Source organism: Lutzomyia longipalpis, chromosome 2 (genome assembly GCF_024334085.1).
Source record: "Lutzomyia longipalpis isolate SR_M1_2022 chromosome 2, ASM2433408v1".
NCBI lineage: Eukaryota > Metazoa > Arthropoda > Insecta > Diptera > Psychodidae > Lutzomyia > Lutzomyia longipalpis.
In genome coordinates, this window is record NC_074708.1 from 24,124,506 (window position 1) to 24,148,672 (window position 24,167).

At 37.1% G+C, this 24,167-nt stretch overlaps 2 protein-coding genes across 3 annotated transcripts in view; one reads left to right on the plus strand and one right to left on the minus strand.

Moving 5' to 3' along the window:
- The window catches only part of LOC129789572 (uncharacterized), a 656,748-nt gene that overhangs the window by 282,887 nt on the left and 349,694 nt on the right, over positions 1 to 24,167 (minus strand). The gene's annotated exons all lie outside the window — the stretch shown is intronic.
- Positions 3,667 to 7,267, plus strand: LOC129789690 (zinc carboxypeptidase-like). Its single transcript, XM_055826693.1, has 8 exons — positions 3,667 to 3,892; positions 3,980 to 4,113; positions 5,397 to 5,540; positions 5,642 to 5,876; positions 6,020 to 6,107; positions 6,409 to 6,693; positions 6,825 to 6,908; positions 7,041 to 7,267. The coding sequence occupies exons 1-8, from the start codon at positions 3,743 to 3,745 to the stop codon at positions 7,148 to 7,150; spliced, it is 1,230 nt and encodes a 409-aa protein (XP_055682668.1). The 5' UTR covers positions 3,667 to 3,742; the 3' UTR covers positions 7,151 to 7,267.

Consider the following 24,167-nt stretch of genomic DNA (forward strand, 5'->3'; position numbering starts at 1 on the left):
TTCTTATTCTTTTTTAATTACATATTAAATTTCTTTTGTCAATAAAGCTTACAATTATTTTTCGAATTATTAAAAGCTGCAATTTATAAAGGATTCTTTACTGTTTTTGGAAAAGCTTCATTTCAGTAAGACTTTAAAAACTAAACTTATAAACTAGAATACGTTGATTAGTTTAAATTAGAGAGTTTTTACACCTCTGTCAATAAATCGCCCTTAGGTTGCGATTACCAATAGCCCCATATACTATCTCTTGTTAATGAGAATTTCAAAGTATTAGCATTCTAAGTTCTTAACGACTTTTGAGAATTTTCTTTTGAAATTTTCTTCAATCAAAATCGTCAAAGCGTTGCTGGAAAACTTATGCTGTGTCTTCTTTCCCACCCAACTACAATTCCAATTGAATAAAATTCGCCAAATAATAATAAATCTCAATTTTCAAAGCTTCTCTTGAAATTTCAAACAATCGCGACAATAACATGGAGGAAAAATAAATTATCTCGGGAAAACTAGGGGAAAACGGAAATACCAACACGTTTTATTTTTGAACTGTTTTCCTACTGATTGCATGATGCATTTTGTCATCTTAAGAATTTCCTTCTAAAGTAAGTTCTTCCAGTTTCTTGGTGATGGAGCTTATGCAATTTATTTCTCACCATGTAAAGTGATATTATTATGGAAAACACAAAGTGATGATGAATTTCTCAGAAAGAAACTAAAAGAATGTTGAATAATGTATGCATGTCACGGTGTGTCTCACAACAAGACATAATGCCAGAAGAAAATGCATTTTCTTCCATGACGAAAACTATATTCAGTGTATACATATTTCAAAGTTTAGAATAAACAAAAAGGGGCGGAAAGTCTTCCGTTAACTTTATAGCAATATTTTAAGAGTCAAACAATATGGTGAATCAGCTATTATTAGTTTGTTGCTAAAATATGCACCATGAGAAAAGAAAAATAATCCTTGCCAAGTTTCCTTTTTTCGTGGAACTCTAAAAAATCGGAATTTTTCTTTTCTTTTTGTATGAAATATGAGAAGAAAGAAAAATATTTTTCTGTGCGAGGATAGAAAATAAGCTGATCATTATGTACCTACTTTTATCAGGGTTGTTGCAGTTCTTTGAAGAAATGTCACAAGTATCCTCTGAGAAAAATTTTCCCGTCAAAGTATAAGTGAGTCAAAAAGAATAGCCAAAGAGCGAGGAAATGACAATTTGTCTTCATTGCACTACAAGAAAAATGTTGTGAGAATTCATTCGCATTGTGAGCTTTTGTGACGACATAAGATTGATTGCCGGCTGTACGATTTGTTTGATTTAGTGAATGAATCGTGGGGGGAGAGTGTAAGCGATCTATATTATTATTTACAATCAATAACATTATCTTTGCTGATGGATCAATGGTTTTAAAATTATCACGCATTATCACCTCTTTGCCTTGTGATATAGGCAGACTATATAAATATAGCGGTTTTGTGCTATTTTATGATATAAAAAACAAAACATTTTCTTTGTTAAGAAATTCCATCTCTTTTACAACTTGTATGTAGTTATGAAATATATAGTTATGAAATTTTATTAGAAAGTTTTAGCAAAGTTGTAATTATGGAAAATTTAATACAAAGTTTGCAAATTTGTAACGTTCATAAATCTTCGTAAATTAACGGAAATGTAAACTTCTCCGTGTGTTCTCTAAAAATATGCTGCTATAGAGAATTTATGTGTTTTCACTTAATGGAAAATTTAATAATTTTCAGAACATTTTGTAATTAAGAAAAAAAAAGAATCCAATAAACACCCTAAATGCTAAACAGATTTTAGACTAATGAAAAGTTCTCTTGCAAACAGACATACCAGACGCTCTATTGCATGAGACAAAATGACACCCTCAAGTTACCACAATAAAGACACCCTAAAAGATTCAAGAAAAGGATCCTCATGTGAGAATATAATTAAAACTTAAATATTCTCCATCTCGGAGGAATTTTGCAAAGACGCGAAAGGAAATCATGTTTTGAGATACGCAGAAGCGAAACACTGTGTTGAACATTTTACTGCTGTAGAACTTCATAATTGTGTTAATTAGTTGCATTTTGTGTTAGAAATTACACTCCCATGTCTCCCAAAACTGGTACAACGCTAAGGCAAAACTTTTATTAGCGATTCTCGGGGATATTTGGTATGAATATTAAGGAAGTATTGTTCTGTAACAAGTAAAATGTTCTTTTCCATTAAATTTGTAAACTTAATTGCCAAAAGAACTTGTCAAGTGGGTTTATTTCCATTTTTGGTTATTTCTGGTATTTAGAGATATCTTTTTCATGAATAAATAGCATTAATTGGAAACCTTGGGAATGTACGACTAATTAAATTATATTTACTCACGGAATAACAACCAAAATGGTGGTTGTTTTTAATTAAATTGTCCACCCACTCACATAGAAAGGATCTTTTCCATATTCGTCCGAAATGCGATGAAGAATGGAATTAAAATGAATAAATATTTTCGAGCTTATTATTAATTCAATTGCTTCAATTTAATTGCTTGATTCAATTGTAGAAGAAAAATCTTTTATATTCTATTTGTTGGGCTTCATGCCAAATTAATTTTTAGACCATCCATGAAATATAAATACATATATTTTCCTTTTTTTATGACCACAAAGCAATGAATTAATTTATTTAAGATTCCTATTTTTTGTCAAGGATAATTTGTAGGATTTCTTTTCTATAAATAATTCTCTCGCGAGGAGAAAAATATTTTTTCAATTTTGAAATTTTATTTTGAAGCTTTTCCTATTTATTCGCTGTACCTTGTTTTACAATTTCGCCGGTATAAGTAAATAGCTTTTGAGGTAATTACGAAATTATTTTTATTTGGTTTTTCTCTCTCAATTTCATCCAAAAAATATTTGCAAAAACTTTAAAATTGTACAACAAACACCCTTCTCGATCGTCTGAGGAAAATCATTGAAGAAGAGCTTCTTTCTCTCAAGCCGTTCAAGGACCTTCAATTTAACGCTCAAAAATTATAATTAAAATTACAACAATGTCAAGGACCTCAAAATCTTCGAAACCTTTACAGTGCAATCAATTAATCACAATTAAAATCCACTCATCGTCTCAAGGACCTCCGCAGTTTCGTCAGGAAGTCCCGCAGAGGTGCACTCTCAGGCACGAAGTCACTCCACATTATATATGTGTTCACTTTGTAACATTAATCACTATTAGAATGATTAAATTTTTCCGGAAGTGCTTCAAGTTTTAGCCTTGAAAGTTCATTTCCAGGAAAATTATTCAATTAGAAGTTTTGTGGCAAAAGGTGGTGAGATTAATTGCCCGATGGCGACGGTAATTGCTTCCTTTCTTCACACATACCCACACACCGTCTGTTTCTCTCATATTTTGCAGAAGAAAGTCTCGTATATGGCATTAAATGTCCAACAGGTGAGTTGAAGGAGGTTTTTTTGAGTCAATCAATTCTCCATGAGTGACTCCGATAAGCAGTTCGTCGTGTGATTATAAGGAGAGTGAATAGAAAATAAATTTCGTATTGACATATATTGTGATTAATCGAATGGGGGAAAACGTGAATATGCTGAAAAGAAATAACAAAGATAAGGCGAAGGTATTTAAACAAGCGATTTGCCCGTTAACATGCGACAAGTGGTGTTGGTACGAGGAGAGGTGGTTGAATTTTTTTTTCGTGTGAAGATTTTGTGTGTGGCTAAGAAGGCAAAATGAAGTTCTTTGGTGTCTTGACCCTCTTTGTGGTGGGTGTGATGTGTGGTGAAAGGGCTCGCTTTGACCATTATCGCGTGTATTCCGTGCCTATTGAGACGGAGGAGCAATTGCGTCTGCTACAGGAGATCGATGCGAACCCTAATGGGGTAAAAACACTATACCCATATACTAATCCCCTGAGCTACGGCCAATTCATTTTTTTTCTACCCTCCCCATTTTGACTCTCCATTCAGTACGAATTGTGGGATTACCCAAGTGCCACAGGGATGGCCATTCAAGTCATGGTGCCACCCCACAAGAGAGCGGATTTTGCCGAATTAACCGCCAATTGGGCCAACGTACACTTGGACGTTGAGAACCTCCAAGAGTGAGTATATACCTATACCGAATATCCCTGCAATTTTCCCCCCATCGAGCTTCTCTTCCCCCTTAGTTTTCCGTAAAGCCTCCCCCATTGATTTGAGTGTCACACTTTATGTGTGTATCCCCTCTGTTAGTCAATGGAAAAGTCAGGAAGGCATCGTGTTCCGCATTCCAAGCAGATTTTCTATCCTGCAAAATTATTCTCCACATGGATTGAATCCCACAATTCTCAATATTGAAGGTTGTCGAGGTTTCCCTTTTTTGCGGGAATACCCCGAGGGACTAAAAGAGATTTTCCCGACAAAGGTTATTCAATATCTGTCTAAAAGTTTTACTATACATGCAGCATGTTATGTGTATAAAATCTTAAATCGCTTTTCGGGTTGAAAATAGATAATAAAAACTTCAAGTCATGAGAAAATTTATTTTATTTGTAGTAAAGAATAATAAAAAAAAACTTTCAAAGAGGTATTTGCCAATATTGTGTATAAGAATTGAAAGAGATTTTCCATCTTTCCCATCTCTTCTAGGAAATTGCAGAAAATTAAAGGAAAGTTGAGGAAAGGAAAGCTCAAAATAAGTCAATTTAATTCTTGAGGTTAATTTCTAAAGTTTACAAGGGCAACGAAGGTAGCTTCAAATATCAACATTAATTTGCAAAGTTGTATTAATTCTCGGAAAATATTCCAATTCTGTCTCCTTTGAGTTTCCCTTAATTATTTGTGGCTCTCTTCATGGGACGAGAATTTTTAATGTGAATTTTAGCTGTGATTTCCGCAATGTCTTTTACTCATTTTTTTCGTGGAAATTAAAGAACTTTTTAATGAAAGTTCAGGCTAGACTGAAAGTCTGAAAGAAAGTGGTTGGGATAAACATTTTAGAAACTAATTTAAAACTAGCTTTTTTGCAATGAATCACATAAGGAAGAAAAATAAATCAAAAAAGGATTCATAGAAATCAATAACAAGAAGAAGAAATTTGAGAACAATTTAAATAAAGCTCACTGACCCGATTTTCTTGAAGAAATCGAAAGAAAAATCATAAAGTTATTAATATTCTTGAAGATCAAACAAAGAAAATACGCACCTATAGAACATATAGGTATATCAGAGTGACTTTCAGTGTGTTAACCTTTAATATGTACAATGAAAGCGGATACCCCGGAATGTCTATATATAAATTCTCAGGTTTATACCTTCACTTCTGCAAATTGTTTATTTTTGTTGTGTCTGAAGTGACTCGTATTACCCATTTAATATTTTTCTCCTATTTTTTTTCGCATGTTAGGAAATTTGATGAAGAGCAACCCCGAATAATGCCAAGGAGTTTTGGTTGGGACTCATACCATACCCTTGCTGAAATATATGAGTGGTTGGACGTTATGGCGTATGCCCACTCATCGGTAGCACGGGTTGTTGTTGGTGGTGTGAGGTGAGGGATAAATATATGTGTGTAGTGTAGTACCCCCAAAGAGGTCAATTCATTAACCTGATTCTCCATTGAAATATCCACTCTGTGTGCACTTAAATCAGTCACGAGGGACGAGAAATTCGAGGACTGAGGATTTCATATAAATCAGGAAATCCGGGTGTATTTATCGAAGCGGGTATTCATGCTCGAGAATGGATTGCCGATGCTACCGCCACATTCATCATCAATGAGCTTCTCACCTCAACTAATCCTGACATCCAAGATATTGCCCGCAACTACGATTGGTACATCTTTCCCGTTGTCAATCCCGATGGTTATGTATACAGCCACACCACTGTGAGTATATATTTATGTTCAAGGGTTATGCTAAAAGCACCAAAAGACAAAATTTGCTCTCTGTCGGAGCTTTTGCCTTTCAATCAACCATCCATATCAACTCACCCCCATACACTCTCTTTGTTCTGTGACGCTGTGTATAGAATCGGAACTGGAGGAAGACGAGGAGACCATCGTCATCTGTATGCTTCGGAGCTGATGCTAATCGCAATTGGGGTTACAATTGGATGCGTAAGTTTCACTAGAAAATTTTCCAACCTACCTTAGGAGCATTTAAGACCTTTTAGAGAGTTTATTGCTTTTAGAATTCTCACATTTTACCTATTGAATGCGGTGCTCAAATACCATATGGGGGATTGCCACAATTCCTCAATATATACCACAAGAAAGTAATCTGCACGTCTTTGGGAATTCCCATCATAAATTCTTGGAAAAAATGCGATAGCATAGAAATTTATTTAATTCTTTGCACTCAATTCCCCACAACTAAAATTCCTCTTCTACCTTTTCCCTGATATCTTCTATACCACAGAGGGTGGTGCCAGCAATAATCCGTGCTCAGACACCTTTGCCGGAGATTCAGCATTCTCAGAGGTGGAAACGAGAACTCTTTCGAATTACTACTCATCGCTCTCCGGAATATCCACCTACATCTCCCTCCATGCCTACGGTCAGATGCTTCTTGTACCTTTTGGCCATACCACAGCTCCTCTTGGCAATTATCACGATCTGGTGGCAATTGCCAGTAAAGCCGTTGCCAAGCTCGCCGAACGCTATGGCACAAGATACACGTACGGGAATATTGCTGAGACCATTTGTAAGTGTAACAGGCTATCCATTGATGGACATTTATTTAGCTCTATGGATACGTCAATACCTATATATTAAGTTAAATATTTCCAATTTTCCCGCACCCACACATTACACCTACTTTTTTCTCATCCAAAGACATTGCCTCAGGCGGTAGTATCGATTGGATTAAGGGAGCCAAGGGAACGGGATTGGTCTACTGCTACGAACTGCGTGATACAGGTATGTAAATATATACATATTGGAACTTTTATAGATGCAGTCGCATGATAATTCTAACAATTATTCTTAACCCTTTTCTTCTCTCGTTTTTTTGGGTGAAAAACTAATTAACTCCCCTATAATAAATTTCAGGACGATATGGCTTCAGCCTGCCTGCCAATCAAATAAGGCCGACAGGTCAAGAGACACTGGACTCCCTTGTTGTTATCCTGCGTGAGGGAGCAAACATGGGATACCATTGAACTAAAGCCCCAGTCATCACCTTCACAATGTGACTCCTTTGTCCACTATATATAGAACATTTCTTCTGAATAAAGTGGCCACTGGTATTCATGGGCTAGTGGGAATGAAATGCTGAATTGAGATATTTATCTTGCGATTTTCTTTATTATGTTACAATTACGAGGGGATTATATGAGAGACCTATATATCTATCACATGGTAGGTGAAACACTCGGAAAAATTATTGGAGTGACAACACGTTTTGCTAATCATATTATTTTAACGAGAAGTGTATTTAGAAGATTAATCCTTTAATTTATTCATTTCTGCACTTTCTAGAATATTTCTCCAGGGAAAACTCTTCTTCTTCTTCAGACCCTTGAAAGTCTGTTAGTATAGATGGAAATCTCGAAAGGAATGTTTACACTGTGAGAGATATATCTCGCTGATTATTTGATACGAGGTAAATTGTCGCTTCGCTCCAATTTACCTCGCCCCGCAAATTTTACAGGGAGAAAGGAATTGTGATGAATTGAAATATATTTAATGGAAGATTTAGTCGTTGGTAAAAACAGCCTGGTATCAGTAGTCTCTGTACCAAATTTCATCGCGATCGGACCAACGGTGTGGAAATGCATAGCTGAACAGGAATGAAATTATAGAGAGACCTTTCTTTATTATATAGATGGGAAGAGACAGGAAAAGCACGAATTTTCTTCGCGAATTTAGAGCTTTTCTTAAAGGTTTCTGTTAACTTTAATCAGGATTTATTTTTCTAAAGTTCTTAACGAGAAAATCTATTTAAGAACTAAAATTCTTTAAAAGTTTCAGAAGCATTATTATGAAGAAAAACAAATCAAATCCTTGTTCTATCGCAAATTCGGATTAAAAACAATAAAAAAAGCTCTTGAGGGTAGCAGAAAGCTCTATTTATTATTTCTCTGAGAATTATATCCGTTTAATTCATTCTATTGTACGAAAGTTTTTCAATCATCAGTTATTTTAAAAGCTCCCAGAAATCACTCAAATTTTTGATCTTTCACTGCAATCAGAATATATGTAGGATGTCAATAAATGTCAAATCAAATAATAGTCCATTTGATTTATTTTAGGACACACTGTAAAATTCATTTCCATCTCTTCTATATATATAGCTAGCACCCGCCCATCAAATCAACATACTTTCAAACTATTTTTTTTTGCAAAAAAAATCTTTTCCTTTGACTACGTCTACCTGTGCCAATACTGAAAGTTATTTTACGTTGATGAAAGGCACATATAAAAATTGACAGGCATAAGTTTTCTATCTCAACGGAATTCCTAGCATTCATCACTGTGCCATAGAAAGTTCGTTTTTTCTTCTTCTTTTGTGTGTAAAAAGGACATTCGCCTGTCTGTGACGGGCAATTCATCTTCATGTGGCCGTGTCTGTTTCAGCAATGTTGACACCACATGGAAAAGCAGGAAAAAAAGCATTCTGTAGGTGAGCTATATGCGGCATTGAATGCTAAACGCACCTTGATGAAATATTGCTCCAAGATACATTTTCCTCTTCCAAACAGACTCTCCCTTTAACACAAGTCAGATTAATATTGAATATCAGCTTTCAGGGTGTATGAGCTTTTTTCTCTTTTTTCGTGCGTTGTATACATATGTGGTTTGAAAACATATATCGGCATGTCAGACACATGGAAAAAGAGAGAATTTTCATTAACCACCACATAAAATCCACCATCAGCACTAAATTGATCTTTACGCTGGCATCGCATGTCACACTTCTTTCTTTTTCACTCTCAATGCTTCACTTCCCATTTCAGGAGGAGGAGACGTTTTTTTTCTTGTACCCCCGGAGATGGGAAAAATAATAAAAATTGATTTTTATTTACTTTATACAGACTTGGTAATCCATGTCGCTGGCATTCCACCAAAGGGAGATGTCAATGAAACTTATAGTCGGGGTGGCGTACAGCCTGTCAATGGGGAATGTATGCAAATTACAATTGAAAATGATTCTCCATTGAAACGCTATACACATTGGGGTGATGATGGTGTGTTGTAGCATCAAGGGAGACAACATTGCGAAAGTTCTGAGACAAAGAAAGTGAAAAGGATCTTGGTGTAATTGGACAATTGATGTATTTATTTGACTTTTTGGGATTCGTTTTTTCATGGAAAATTTGTCTTTAATCGATCCCTTATCACGTCTCCTATATATGCCGTTTGTAATGATTATATTTACAATCTTCACACAGGCTGACACTACGTGACTGGATTCGGATACATTTTCACTACAAAAAGATCCTTTGTCATGACACGTGAAATAGGAAATAGGATGTGACTTTTAATATCACACTTCATGCTTTTTTTTATTTGCGGAATGCTCTGTTATCCCTTTTATGCGTTTGACTTTTATTGATGAATTTAGGGATATATCTTTCACAGATCACGTACATACAATATAGAATTTTTTTTTGCACTGTACATAACATCCGGGAATGTTCATAATATAAAATCATTCGATATTTGAAAAAAAAAAAAAAACATTTATTTGCAATACAAAAAAAATAAAATTCCACGCCTAATTAAATTACTTTTTACATGAAAAATATTAACCACAGTTTATCCTGCAATTTATTTATACAACATTTATTCAATTTTTATTTACATATTTTATTAATTAAGTCAAAGTTTATTTTGCACAACAAAAAACTCTCGCTCTCATCTCTGACCACATTGAGAAAAAAATTAAATAAGAGTTTATATTTGTTATGGATATCAATTATGGTGAGTGCTCGTGGTTGTTATTGAATGAATTTTTATTCAATTTCAATAAAAAAATATATTCAATGTTCAATTGAAAGCAACAAAAATTGCCATTCATTGAGTCAATAGCAGATGAACCCCGTGGGTGGAATAAATCGTATTTATATGAAAAAACCTTCTCTGTGAGAAAAGAAAATTATTTCCTCTCTTATTTTTTCTTCCCACCATTTGATGGAATTGCGATAAAACTTTCGGAGAATTCTCGGGAGAATTTCTTTGAAATGCAAAAGAGACAAAAAAGGTCATTTTAACTTATTTATTGGCCATTATTCAAAATAATTAATGTTGAAAGGAAAAAGCAATCATCTTGAAGCAATTTAACGGGAAAATGGCTTAATTAAAAGAATAAATTAATCAACTCTGTATTTAAATTGAAATCATTAATCTGATTTTATTCTACATGGAATTTATTGTCTTTAATGCTGCAAAGAGATCCTTCAAGAGCGATATAGAAGCATAAAAAATTCACAATCGACTCACTTCAAATTGCCATTAGATTTATTTGCAGTAATGCCGAAAACTACATACAGAAAATAATGCCATTGAGAAAACTATATGTGTGTGTAATTTATCAGGGATTATGGAGCAGTGGCTTTTCTTTTGGGTTTCCCAATTTTCGGTTCCAGACAATAAATAAAAGTGTGGCGCGAACGCTCAACAGTGATAAAGAAGCATAAAATAAAGTGTTGTCGTTAATTTTATAGGGCTCCATGTGGGTGGTACTGAAAGGACCTTGTGTCCATTTTGGTGTGAAAAAAAAAGAAGCTTGGAAGATCCTAAGGATTCCTTTTATATCCTTCCCTCGCATAGGAATTTATGTTAGCACAGTGACTTCCCTTTGCCGAGAAAAAAATGCGAGTAAAGGCAAATATTTTCATTTCCTCCTTCACCATGGAGTCAGATAAAAAGTTCCCTCGCATGTCGTACTGCCAATCTAATTTGATAAAAGAGGTTGAGGTATAATCTACAGCTAATGGAATACATTTGCAGACACAAAAATGTCGGCTGGAACGAGCGGCGGGGGTGAGAGGGGGTTTGAATGAGAAAAACTCCCCCAGGGAAGACTCAATGGATGTGCGATTTAGCACTAACGTGAGTGAAGGTGCCACACCGGTTTCCGCATCTTAAGACACCAAAAACCCCGTTGTCTTGTGTGGCACGAGGCGAGAAAAGTTTCCGGCAGGCAGATACTCTCGGGGAAAGTTTAGAAAACTTTAAGGGATATCCCTCATTGTGTTCATGATGCTAAATCCCCGGGAAAAGTGCTTGGGGGCCCTTCGCAAGACATCCCAAACCTCCCGTCGTATACCGCAAAAATACATACCAAGTGATAAACGGTCGATTACACGGAGCTTTCGCACCCAAAATTTATTTCACCGCTTCACGCACCCTCTTCATCGATTTACCACCCACTTTGTGACGCCACAGCTCTTACACTTGTACCAACCACCCCGCACCTTGGAATCATATCTTTCTTTTTTCTTGTAGATGCTTGGGGCTGACATCGATAATGATGTTCCGGAACGACAAAAAAAGCACAGAGAGCTTTCTCAAGACGTGCAAAAGTTCCCATATATGTATTATGTACTATTTAATATTGAATAAATATATTTTTCTCAGCTTTTTTTTTTTTTAAATGAGATAATTATCATACAAAAAGAAGTTCACAAAATTTATGTTTATTGCATCCGGAATATTTTTACCCAACGCAAGGGGGTAGCAAAAGCTAAAAGGCATCAATATCACCCCAATTTTTTTTGACGACCAATCAATGGCGTGTGAAGCCCAATAACATGGTGACGCATCCAATAAACTCCCCATATATTTTTTGGAATCATGACTTTTCGCTACAAATTCAATTTGAGCCCTAAATTCCAATGAAAAAAGTTTTGAGAATGTTCCACTCTGAAAAGGTGGGAGAAGATTCGGCGAAACATGGTAAAAGGGTAAAAATTGCCAAAAAGCCATCTCATGTGTCACACAGCTGAAACACACAATATATTTTCTTGAAGGAATTCCTTCCACTTCAGCAGCTTTTGTCAATGAAGGAATTTCCATGGAAAAACATCCCCCATCTCCCTCTCAGGATGATTTTGTAGTGTAAGTGGCTCTGAAATTGTATGTTATGTTATGTTGGTTCCCAGAGAAGACAGAATCTCCATGGAAATTTCATCATATCGGAGAGATGAAGAAAAAAGGATTTTCTGGGAGAATCGCTTTGTGATTTTTTTATGATATATATATTTGAGTTTTTTATTTCTTGCGAAATTTTTTTTCAAGATTATCATAAAATTTTTCACAAATTTTCTCACATCTATGACATTTTCAACTCTAGCAACTCCACTAAGAGTTACTTTATGGACACTGCGGGATGTTTTTCATCTTTGAATATTTCATTACTTCCTTGGGGGGCTGCTTCCTTTTCTTCCTCGAGGATTGAATAATTCACAAAATCATATGGCGATATTTATTGAAATAGCTTCGTGAGAAAATTATATGGGTAGAATAAAGTGATGGATTTCCGATGGGTAGTGTAGGCGAGTCACAAAAATAAACGCCCAACATAAAATCAAGAATTACCCACGGAAGAAGAAAACCCAAAATAACAGCCCTAATGTAATTTTATCGATGGCCCATAAATCCATGAGATTTCTCAATAAATATTTCATTTAGGTAAGAATTTTTTTCCATGACAAATGTAATATAAATAAATTCTTTGAACACTCATTTGGAGGGCATTAGCTCAATTTGGAAAGAAATTCATGACGATTAGATCTATTTTATATGTTCATAGAGCATAGAAAATTTAATATGACGAGGAAAATACCGTGAAATGGGTGAAATATTAGGGGCAAAGGAAGATTGTCTAAATCAAGAGCCATAATTCTTCACAAATTAATGCACGAATAAAACTTTCAACAGGTGCTACACATGATAAAGTATGCCATAGAGCTTTAAGCTCTCAAAACGGCTCTCCGAAAAGTTTCTTTATGTGATAATTTATTGCAGGGCAAATACATCTGATGCTTCGCTATTTTACAAGCCAAGAAATGTTGCAACTCCCACCCCCATAAAGCTATATAAGAAAATTCACGAAAATGCCTTTAATGTTGCTTTACACATAAATGTACTGGTAAGTTTCACTTACGGGCTGTGATTCTTCCTTCAGAGGTCAGTCCAAGTATGATATTTGATGAAGATTGAGGTGAAATGTGGCAGAAAATTCAAGTGTGTCATAAATTGGGGGTGGCAAACTCTGGGGAAGGCTAACTCGCGCATTGGCTGTGATTCCTGGCGCGAGTCATCCTTCCCCAGAGTTTGCACCCCCAATTTATGACACACTTGAATTTTCTGCCACATTTCACCTCAATCTTCATCAAATATCATACTTGGACTGACCTCTGAGGGAAGAATCACAGCCCGTAAGTGAAACTTACCAGTACATTCCCTTTTCTTAATAATCCATACTCTGCAGCTATCTATTAAACTTTGCATTTACATATACTTTACTTGGCCTCTGAAGGAAGAATCACAGCCCGTAAGTGAAACTTACCATGTACATTCCCTTTTCTTATTAATCTATACTATACTGCTATATATATTTTACCGTTATATTTTACTTTGCATTTACATTTATATGCTTTATATGTATAGGATGGTCAAGATAACATGGACCGCTTTTATAGGTTTAGCCCATAAGAGCGGTCCATCTTATCTTGACCACCCTATATATATAAAGCGCCCCGCTTCGCGGGGCGCCAAAATGTTTGAATTCTATTTTGCATTTTTATGTATCTATATACTTATATATGTATATATAAGGCGCCCCGCTTCGCGGGGCGCAGGATATCTATATATACTAGTATTTGCTCATACACTTATATTTATTTAAAATTTCAACATTCATTTACAACAAAAGCTCACATAATAAGATCTGCTCAAAATCAGATTAGTTGGAGCCAAAATATTATATGCTAACTTCAGAACGCTATATCTCAGGAACGGCTCGATAGATTTTCTAAAATGAGCTATCGTTGGAAAGGTCTTGATATAAGCTATAACATACTGAAGTTTAATCAAAATTTATGATCTAGTTTTCGAAAAGTTCGAGTTTAAAATTTTCAAAAATTTTGTTTATGATTTTAGCGCCTCTTGCGGTCATTTCTCGAAGTTGCAATGTTCTAGACATTTATAGGGTTTCACGAAACCTTTCATTTGCGCTTGAGTTGATTAAAATTGGACTTGTAGAACCCGAGATATGACATGCCAACTTTGGAAGGCTATATCTCGAGAACGGCGACATAGATTTTCTTCATTTTTGGCACGGAGCTAGATAATATAGTCAACTATAACATACTGAAATTTCATCCAAATCTATCGTACAGTTTTCGAGATATTCATCGAAAACTAATCGAAAATTTTGTTTTTGATTTTTGGCCCTCTAGCGGTCACTTTTGAGACTTTGGATGTTCTTGAAAGTTGTAGGGCTTGCTGAGAGCTTTCATTTGAGCTTGAGTTGATCAAAATCGGTCAAACCGTTCTCGAGTTATGGCCGATTTTCGATGAAAAATTGTGGCGGCCATATTGACTAAACGGTTTGACCGATATTCGAAAATGAGGTATTGTTGGAAAGGTCGTGATGGCCCCTACAACATATCAAAATTTCAGATTTTTAGCTATTACAGGGGCTGAGATATAGCCAAAACAAAGTTTAGGGGTGTTTCAAAATGGCGGACGGGGGTGTGGGGGGGTAGATTTGACTTCATAATCGGATGTCTTCAGGTCGATATTTAAACTTTGCCGTTGACCGCAAGTCTTTATCTATTACTGTTCTCTTGTAATTAAGCCTTATACGACGGACGGACGGACGGACGGACGGCCGGACGGAAAAGTTTTTTGAAGCATACGTTTTTTGGAATGTGGGGACTCTAATTCGTGCTCATACCAAGTTTGAGCCCGATCGGACAACATTGCATTTTAGGTGGTACACAGAAGCTGTGCTATTCTTTTCTTCGAAAGAATCACAGCTAAAAAAAAGGCACAAAAATACCAAAAGCAGTCTGCAGAGGAATTTCCACCAACACGCATTTCTCCCAAAAATTCCCAAAGAGTGTAAACACCAAACCATAAAGATTCCACAATCCACACCAATCTCCCAGAAGCGACTCTAACTCGTAATTTCACTGTAGACGCAATAAATATGCTAACATTATATGTATGTGGCATAAAAGCGCATTTGTATATAATTTTGTGATTTTATCCACAGCTGAAAGTCACAAAATCAATATAATACGCCCCTTAAAATTTTCCAAATGTCTAAATTCAAGTGGAAATCAGTCAAATCCATGTGGAAATGTGGAAAATCATCATACCGGGACTTGATTTAAAATATTACAAAAGCCCCCGCAACAAAAGCTCTCTGACAAAAGCGTGTGGCTGTCAATGGAGTTCAAATGCAGGAAAATCAAATGGTTCGCACGATATTCATGAGATAAATATAGTTTTAAAAAATCGAAAATTCTGCACCATACCTTCAGGGCATATCGTTTGAATTATTTATGACACCATAATTTACCACATTGAATATCGAGAGAGTTTAAATTGCATTTTTGAAGAGTTTAAAAAGTGCTTTTAAAATTATTTTTTTGAATTTACATTATCCTGAGGTGAGGGGGAAAATCAATTTCGATTTAATTAAAAAGAAAATTTTATTTTAAAAAATCCGAACCGAAAAGATAAATATATAGTTAAAGGTCAATAAAATAAATTGCAGCGATCATCGCGAGTGATTTAATACCTCTTAAACGATACTGTAGCTAAGTAATTTTCTAAACATGAATGAATGTGATGGAAAAAGTTAGTCAATTTAATTCTCGTGAGGGTTACAAAGAGGAGTGTGTAGCATTTAACAAACAACCAAAGGGTGGAGGGAAAGCTGGATAGGAGCTTCGGTAAGCGTGCCAATTTGTAATTATTTTCTCCCCAGCACGTGGAGCCATAAGTCATGCAAAAGGGAGAGAACACAAAGGGAGAAACTCTCCCCTTTTGACACTTGCAATTAAACACAGTGTGTCTTTAATCCACGCAGCATTCCGATACCTACCACCACCCTCCATATATGCCAACAGCGCAGCAATAAATTACCTCAATTACTTAATCAACAATTCATGAGGAGTTGTACCCACCCAGCCTGTCTGTGTCACCTGCTGTGTTACCCCAACCACACCACCAGGTAAGTGCCAAAAACCACAGAGGAAAGTCAATAATTACCACACATCTCTGTACATTACAATTCTTAGGTTAAGCAATAGGTAATTTATTATAATATGTCAAGGAAGAGCTTTTTCCCTTCATTCCATGCATGACTTGAGATTTATTTCTTGTGTATATTAACCTCCCACCCCCTTCACACCTTTGCCTCGTGATATTGCGTGTGGAGTAAAAGCAATTTAGAGCAATATCTGTGACCTCGTATGACAGTGAAAAATATCCCGAAAAAATATATATCTTTAAAATGACGAAGAGTGCAAAGTGATAATTTCAGGACATTTTTCAGCGGGTAAGCAACCCCTTTACAAAATACCAACAACACTATCATAAAAGTCTTTACAACATTCACCAAGGCTCAGCAGCTTCAGTATATTTTTGGCAAGGATACCTCCTGCCAGCTATCTTGTATACAAGGTGTATTCAAGATGAAAAATTATGACATGTTCCTTCCACTTATCATCATTCCAGCAATAATTCTTAGACGGGAAGTCTCTTGTCCAACAAATTCAGGAGATATAAAATTGTTTCTTATGCTGCAATGCTCGCTTGCGATGGCAGAAAATGCAAATTGTTTAAATTTACAATTTTAAACTATTAATCTGTACAAGAATATGCATGTAAGTAAAGCATATTTAATACACTATAAAAATCCCTTTAGTGGTTTACATAGCAACAAAAAAAATATAGGACAAACTTATACAAGTTCTTTTGTGCTCGTTAGCGCATAAAATTTTCCTTCCCGATATGTCGCACATTGAATACATAAGTAATTCAATATCAATAACATTCTGCTCGTCTAACAGCATTCACGGTAATAAAATGCTTTTTGATAAGCTCAATGCTTCGATATATTGTGAATCAATTCCCTAACATGGCTCCAGATGCTTTGCGTGTTTGCCCAAAGTATTGATATCCGTGTGGGAAATCCTCCCTTAAAAAGAAATCAATATCCGGCCTTTGTGAGATTGCTGTGAATGGGAAAGAAGATGTTTCGGTGCGGAATGACACATAGGGCGAAAAATCCTGCGGACCATAACTCCATATGGTAGATCCATCAGAATGACTTCTAGAGGAATTTTATTATCGATTGAGTGTCTTTTTCCAGCAAGAAGTCTGTGTCTGTGACCAAAGAAGACTTGGGGGAATTCAAAGATTACATTTCCCTGTCACACAAAACCCTTTTGTTGGCGATTCTGAGAATTTTGCAAACGTTGTGCGATATTATATTCTCTCTCTTAAAATATCGTGTGGGTTTAAGAAATTATTTTACAGGGTTTTCTTAAAGGGATATACCTACAATACATTAAAGCTTTATAAAGCTTTTTGACTGCTGTCTAAAGAAATGTTAATGTCCTCCGCTACTCATCATAAAAAAGAAGATTGAAACCACAAAAAAGATATAATGTGTCGTATTTATGAAAAATTTTCAATTTAGGGAGAAATATTAAATTGTCCTTTCACTTTGGAGGGTTCTTTGCTTAATCCTGCACAACAGTGCAAATTTACGAAAGGATTCCTCACTGTACCTGGCCGTTATTCACGACAACACGGCGAAAGATTTTTATAACAAAGAAGACACGAATCTCTCTCTCAATTAACCTATATCCTGGTGGTGTGTCGGACTGGCTTTTGGTAGTCCTGACGGCCCCAATATGGATGAAAATGGTCAAGGCGAAGAGAATGATGAGGAGACAATGGATGTTACTGAAGATTCTCCCGGCCCGAAGAACTCTTCGCCTGGTTCAGGATCGCCTGGTGTTTCACGTGATGGCCACGTTGAGATTACTGCCCCGCCCTCGATCATCACTGGTGCTGATATCTACAAAAATTTCGTGGCTGTTAAAAGGAAAAGAAGCCCTAATTCGAAGAGCAAGAACCAATCTTTTGCCCCGAGGACCCCTGCGCCGGTTCCCACAAGTAACCGCTTTGATGCTCTTGGTAACCCAATTCCGGGAACATCAAAACAAAACACTGACTCTAGAGGAAGCACTAATCATGAGAAACCCACCCCCATGTACATTAGAGGCCTTAGCCACATTACTGCTATCCCTAAGCATATGTTGAAATATGGGATTCAGAATTATGATGTTAAAATCCTGAAGAAAGGCCAGGAAGCTAAGATTCAGTTGGCAACTGTTGATGACTACCGCAAAGTACAGAGTGGCTTTAAAAAAAGTGAAGTTCCTTTCTTCACTTTTCAACTAAAAAGCGAGAGAGCATTTCGTGTGGCACTGAAGGGGCTACACCCAGACACGAATACCGATGAGATCTCCAAAGAATTAACAAGATTAAAATTCATACCTCGCAAAGTCTCTAACCTGGCCAATCGACTTGGGGAGAAGACAGGCATCTTTATCCTCGAGTTGGACAAGTCCCAAGAAGGCTCTGGCCCGCACCCTATTTATAAACTGACACGATTTATGCACTATGTGGTCAATGTAGAAGAGCTCCGGAAGAAAAAGCAACCCGTGAGATGCTACAACTGCCAGGAGTATGGGCACACGAGAAATCGTTGCAATTTAACCACAATTTGTTCTGTCTGCTCGGAAAAACATGCCACGGAAAGCTGTAAGAAGCGCGATGAGGGTCAAATTGCCAGGAAATGCAATAACTGTGGAGGTAATCACACCACGAGCTGGAAAGGTTGCAGTGTTTATCAAGAATTCTTAGAAAGGGCGAATCCCCGGCAAAGGCGCGAATTGCGTAGTGAGAGACACAAAAGAAATTTGGCAATTGAGGAGAGACTTACCCGAAATGCTCCCAACAATGACTTAACGTGGAATGATGAAGTTACTCTCGCAGAAATTCTTAAGAATCAGAAGAATTCTAACCATAATGGCCCTGTCGGCAGTGGCTCCGTAGATGTCGGTGGCAAACCACAGAAGGAAAATGATGACGTCATCAAGTTAATGATTCTAATGCAGTCGCAAATGCACGAAATGATGAGAAAGCAAAACGCGCTGGAAGAGAGCGTTGCGTCACTGAGTAAGCAATTGTCTCTCTTGCTACGTAAATCAAACTAACAGCCAAAATGAATGAGCTAAGGATAGCGGTATGGAATGCAAATGGGCTTTGTCAACACAAACTAGAACTTCAAAAATTCTTAATAGATCAAAATATCGACATTATGGCTATCTCGGAAACTCATTTCACATCACTCAACTTTTTTGTCATTCGAAACTATATAACCTACGATACTAAGCACCCTGATGGCCGCGCACACGGAGGTACGGCTGTTTTGGTCCGCAGAGGAATTATTCACAGCGAAATGAACAAATGGACACAGAAAGAATTACAGGCAACAAACATTGAAATACTCACTGATGGCGGGCCCTTTACTCTATCAGCTGTGTATTGCCCGCCGAGGTTTGCGGTGAGCGAAGAGAAATTCTCTCAATTTTACTCTACACTGGGCAACAAATTTATTGCGGCCGGAGATTATAATGCAAAACACACATTTTGGGGGTCAAGACTAATTTCTCCTAAAGGAAGGCAGCTAATGCAGGCGGTACACAAAAACAATCTCACTTGTATTTCTACTGGTCAGCCTATATACTGGCCCAGTGATAGACGAAAAACTCCTGACCTTATCGATTTTGCTGTCGCCAAAGGTTTCAATCACAAATGTGTCTCCGTTACCTCTTGCTTCGACTTATCCTCAGATCACTCGCCTATTATAATTACGTTAGCAAAAAAACCTATTTTTGTTGAGAAACCATGGTTCCTCACTAACTCCTCTACAAATTGGAAAAAATATCGTGAGCACCTCGAAAGAAATTGTAACATGAAAATTTCCCTGAAGTCAAATGATGAAATTGAAACTGCTGTTGAGGAGTTTACAGGGCTGTTGGTTGGAGCGGCTAAAGCTTCTACAGTCGCGAAAACAGAAAAAAGTCCTAGAAGGGCATTTGATGGTTCCTCCAGGAGAATTAATGATTTGCTCAAGAGTAAAAAAATGCTACGTAAAGAATACCAAAGTACCAGGTCCCCTAGGGCGAAAGCTGAGTTCAACAAAATGTGCAAGTTGATCAAAAAAGAACTCAGGATTATGAACCAGCAAAACTTTGATCATTACCTCGAGGGCTTGTCACCATTTGCTGACACCGATTATTCTCTCTGGAAGGCCGTAAAGTCTGCCAAGAAACCTCAATTATGCCAGCCACCCCTTCGAAAATCTGATGGTTCATGGGCGAGAATGCCGCAGGATAAAGCCGAGCTGCTTGCTGATCATCTGAGTAGAGTCTTCACTCCGCATAGCATTGAAAACCCCGTAGCAATTCCTCTTGTCACCTATGCTGAAAATGCCCTACCTAAATCATTCATTACGCCCAAACAAGTCTTAGCAGTAGTCAAGTCCATAAACCCGAAAAAGGCCCCGGGTTGGGATTTGATAAATGGCAGGATGTTAAAGGAGATGCCTAAACGTTGCATGATGGTACTCACTTTTATTGTTAATGCTGTCTTGAGGGTTGGCTACTTCCCCAGTCCCTGGAAGATCTCTACCATAACCATGATCCCCAAACCGGGAAAAGATGTAACCCTCGCTGAGTCATATCGTCCTATAAGCTTATTGCCCATCCTGTCCAAGATTTGCGAGAAGTTAATCTTGCTAAAGATGTCCCCTTTTCTGGAGCAAAATGGGGTTGTGCCGGACCATCAGTTTGGCTGTAGGAAGGGACATGCAACAATAGAGCAGGTCCACAGGATAGCTGCGGAGATTCAATGTGCTTTAGACAGCAAAAAATACTGCTCGGCGGTGTTTCTTGACGTGGCCCAGGCGTTTGATAAGGTGTGGTTTGAGGGGCTGCTCCACAAGATTAGGCTCTCTGTCCCATCCCAGTTTGCCAAAATCATGGAATCCTACCTGGCTGACCGCTTCTTCAGGGTTAGATACCAATCAGCGCTCTCTGAACGTCACAAAGTACTGTCCGGGGTGCCCCAGGGCAGTGTATTAGGCCCAGTCTTGTACCAGATTTTCACAGCTGACCTGCCCACATCACCCTACGTTATGACTGCCACCTTCGTCGACGACACCGCCATTTTGTGTTCCCATGTAAACCCAAATACAGCGTCCCGAGAATTGCAGGAGCACATTCTTTCTATCCAGGATTGGCTCCATAGATGGAGGATTAAAGCTAATGAATCAAAATCCACACACGTGACATTCACACTCAAGAAAAAATCCTGCCCATCCATCACCCTCAATGGGTCTGTGATTCCTCGGGAAGCCCACGTCAAATACCTGGGTATTCATCTTGACAGGAAACTGTCATGGAAGCAACACATTTCTGCCAAGTTGACGCAATTAAAACTTCGTGCATCGAAACTTTACTGGCTCATTGGGCGTCATTCCAAACTGTCTTTGCAATCTAAAGTTTTGATTTACAAAGCAGCAATCAAACCGATTTGGTCTTACGGATGTCAAATCTATGGATCCGCCAGCAAGTCCAACCTGAGTATGCTACAACGCTTTCAATCAAAAATCTTGAGAATGATCTCTGGGATGCCATGGTATGTCAGAAATGAGGTGATCGAGAGGGAGCTAGGTATCCCCTCCGTGTTTGAAGAAATCTCAACAATCAGCGAACGTTATAAATCCAGATTAGCCCTGCACTCGAATATGTTAGCAAACCGACTCTTCGCTGATGTCAGATATAAGCGGCTCAGAAGGGCCGACCCCGTTAACCTCCCACACCGATGGAAGACCAGTCTCTGTGAATAGTTTCTGAGGACAAGTGATGTTTTCGAAGGGGGAGGCACTGGCCAATCCCTTCTCTGCTTCTTGGTTTTGTTTTCTTTATAAATATTATTTTGTATTATTCATTGTCCAATTTGTAATTAGCGACAGGAAATAATTAAAAGCCCCTTGGCAGTAAAAAAAAAAAAAAAAAAAAATCTATGCTCTACTGCGATGAGCTCCTTAATCGTAGGACTTAATTAATCTTTCCCTTTGCATACACCAATGCTCTTCACTTGAGTGAGTTTCATTGCACCATGAAATTACTCCAATTTATTTTAATTTACTAAAAGAAAATTTAAGAGAAATCTGCGGCTCCGTTAACTAGGAAAATCTTGGTCTACTTCATAACCAAGTGAAAAGGTAATGACTGTTGCTTTTTCAGAATGTTTTTTAACGTAATAATTGTAGTTACAGGCTGGCCATTGAAGTCCTACAATTTATTATTTTTTTTATATAAAAAATGTCGATATGTTTTGTGCTTCAAAATCATTAATTTATACAAATCTCCTACTTAAAACCTACTGAAATTTGATATTTTCCATAGAAAGCTTTCGGTTTCTAAAGCTCTTTTCCTCATAAATCTATAAATAACTTCCCAACGTGGTTATTATGAATTCTCTGCATTCCTAGAATTACCTCCCTTGTGAATTCCACTAAATTATGTATAACAAATGAATGTATTGCTGTTTTTAACTGATTTATTACGAGTAATGTGCCTGTTTATTTCCTTTAACGAACTTCCTATTACCTACTTAAAGTTTCAAAATTGATAATCACTGTATTTATTTCCACTTTCAACTACAAATTCCGAAATTAATTCCTTCATTTGGGTAACACAAAATGCACAAATATTGCCTAAATTAACCATGAAAAACACACAGTTGGTGGATTCATTATCATTTGTGTACAATTTGAAACAATAATATGCCAAATTAGTTTCTCTGTTTGCAGCAATCACCAGTTGTGGTGGCGCGTTTTTGTAATGAGCTTTTCAAAAGCTCTCGAGGGCTATTGACGGAAAATCCATTCAATGCGCAATGCTGATGCAGCATTTTCACCCAAAATGATACATGTAAAAGTTTTCGGCAATATTGGAGAAAATCATACGCGAAAATTTGGTGTATTTGTGGTTCAGGTGTGTGCGGCTTTCCAGTTATAAAGTTTTCGTTCTCGTGCTCAGCACCAATTTGGCTCCTTTTATGCTCCAATTCAATACCGTGTAATTTATACCTCATTTTCATTCCTTCGTCATCAAGAGTGGAAACTCTATCGCTTTGCCACTCACTAATTATGTATGTGGGAATATCTCAAGTTTAATTCACCCTTCCGTGCCTTCGCTTAATGGTGCGGACGAATGATGGCCCACCCGAGAAGACCATGTTCTCAACCCCATCCTACTTTTGGAGAGGCAAAATGCGTAAAGCACTTGACCCATACGCGCTTGGGGTTAAATTGTCCGAAAAGCCGTAAAAACTGAATGATGAATGCACGGATAAATAGAAAATGTAGTTAACAATGGGATTTTCAAGTACAACCTTCTGTTTTTTAACACTACCTCCATCATATGCCCTAATTCATTTAGAGATGTTTCTCTCGTAACAGTGTGAAAGCTTTCACGTGGAAATGTGTTTTGGGGGTGGGGGTGTGAGAAAGAAGGGTTTTTCACATTTGTTTTTCATTTTAGCCCACACACAGCATTGTAAAAAAATCAACTGTTTTTATCACGCCAATTCCTCCGCTGTCTTTCACATGGTTTTAAAACTCCCACCGAGTTTTCCACGGAAGTTGAATTATTTATTGCACAGCTCGTATTTTATCGGCTGTAATGAAATTTGAGGTCTCTAAAATATATAAAACACATAAAAAGGAAGGACATAAAAGAGTCTTTGTGGACTTTTGGGGCTATTGGTTAGCGTGCTTCCACGCGCCACTGAAATTCCCAGAAGGCAGATAAATCAACAAATTTGTACTCAATCCGAGGATCAATACTGAATCCTTTGTTGTATGTGTGTTGTGTATATATTTGGTAGAAATTCAAGGCGTGAAAATGATTTTGTTATTGTTTCTTACTCAAAGCCCTGTGTGGTAGATATTACATTTCTTATTCTCTTGTCTTGACTTGCAAATCTTCATGGCTAAAATATTCTACTCTTGAGAGACACGTGCGGACGTGACCTACAATATACCAGAGCTTTTGTTCTGTC

Coding starts and splice junctions, on each gene's coding strand:
- LOC129789690 (XM_055826693.1), top strand. CDS start 3,743: ATGAAGTTCTTTGGTGTCTTGACCCTCTTTGTGGTGGGTGTGATGTGT. Junction 6,108..6,408: donor TTGGGGTTACAATTGGATGC/GTAAGTTTCACT, acceptor TCTATACCACAG/AGGGTGGTGCCAGCAATAAT. Junction 6,909..7,040: donor CTACGAACTGCGTGATACAG/GTATGTAAATAT, acceptor AATAAATTTCAG/GACGATATGGCTTCAGCCTG.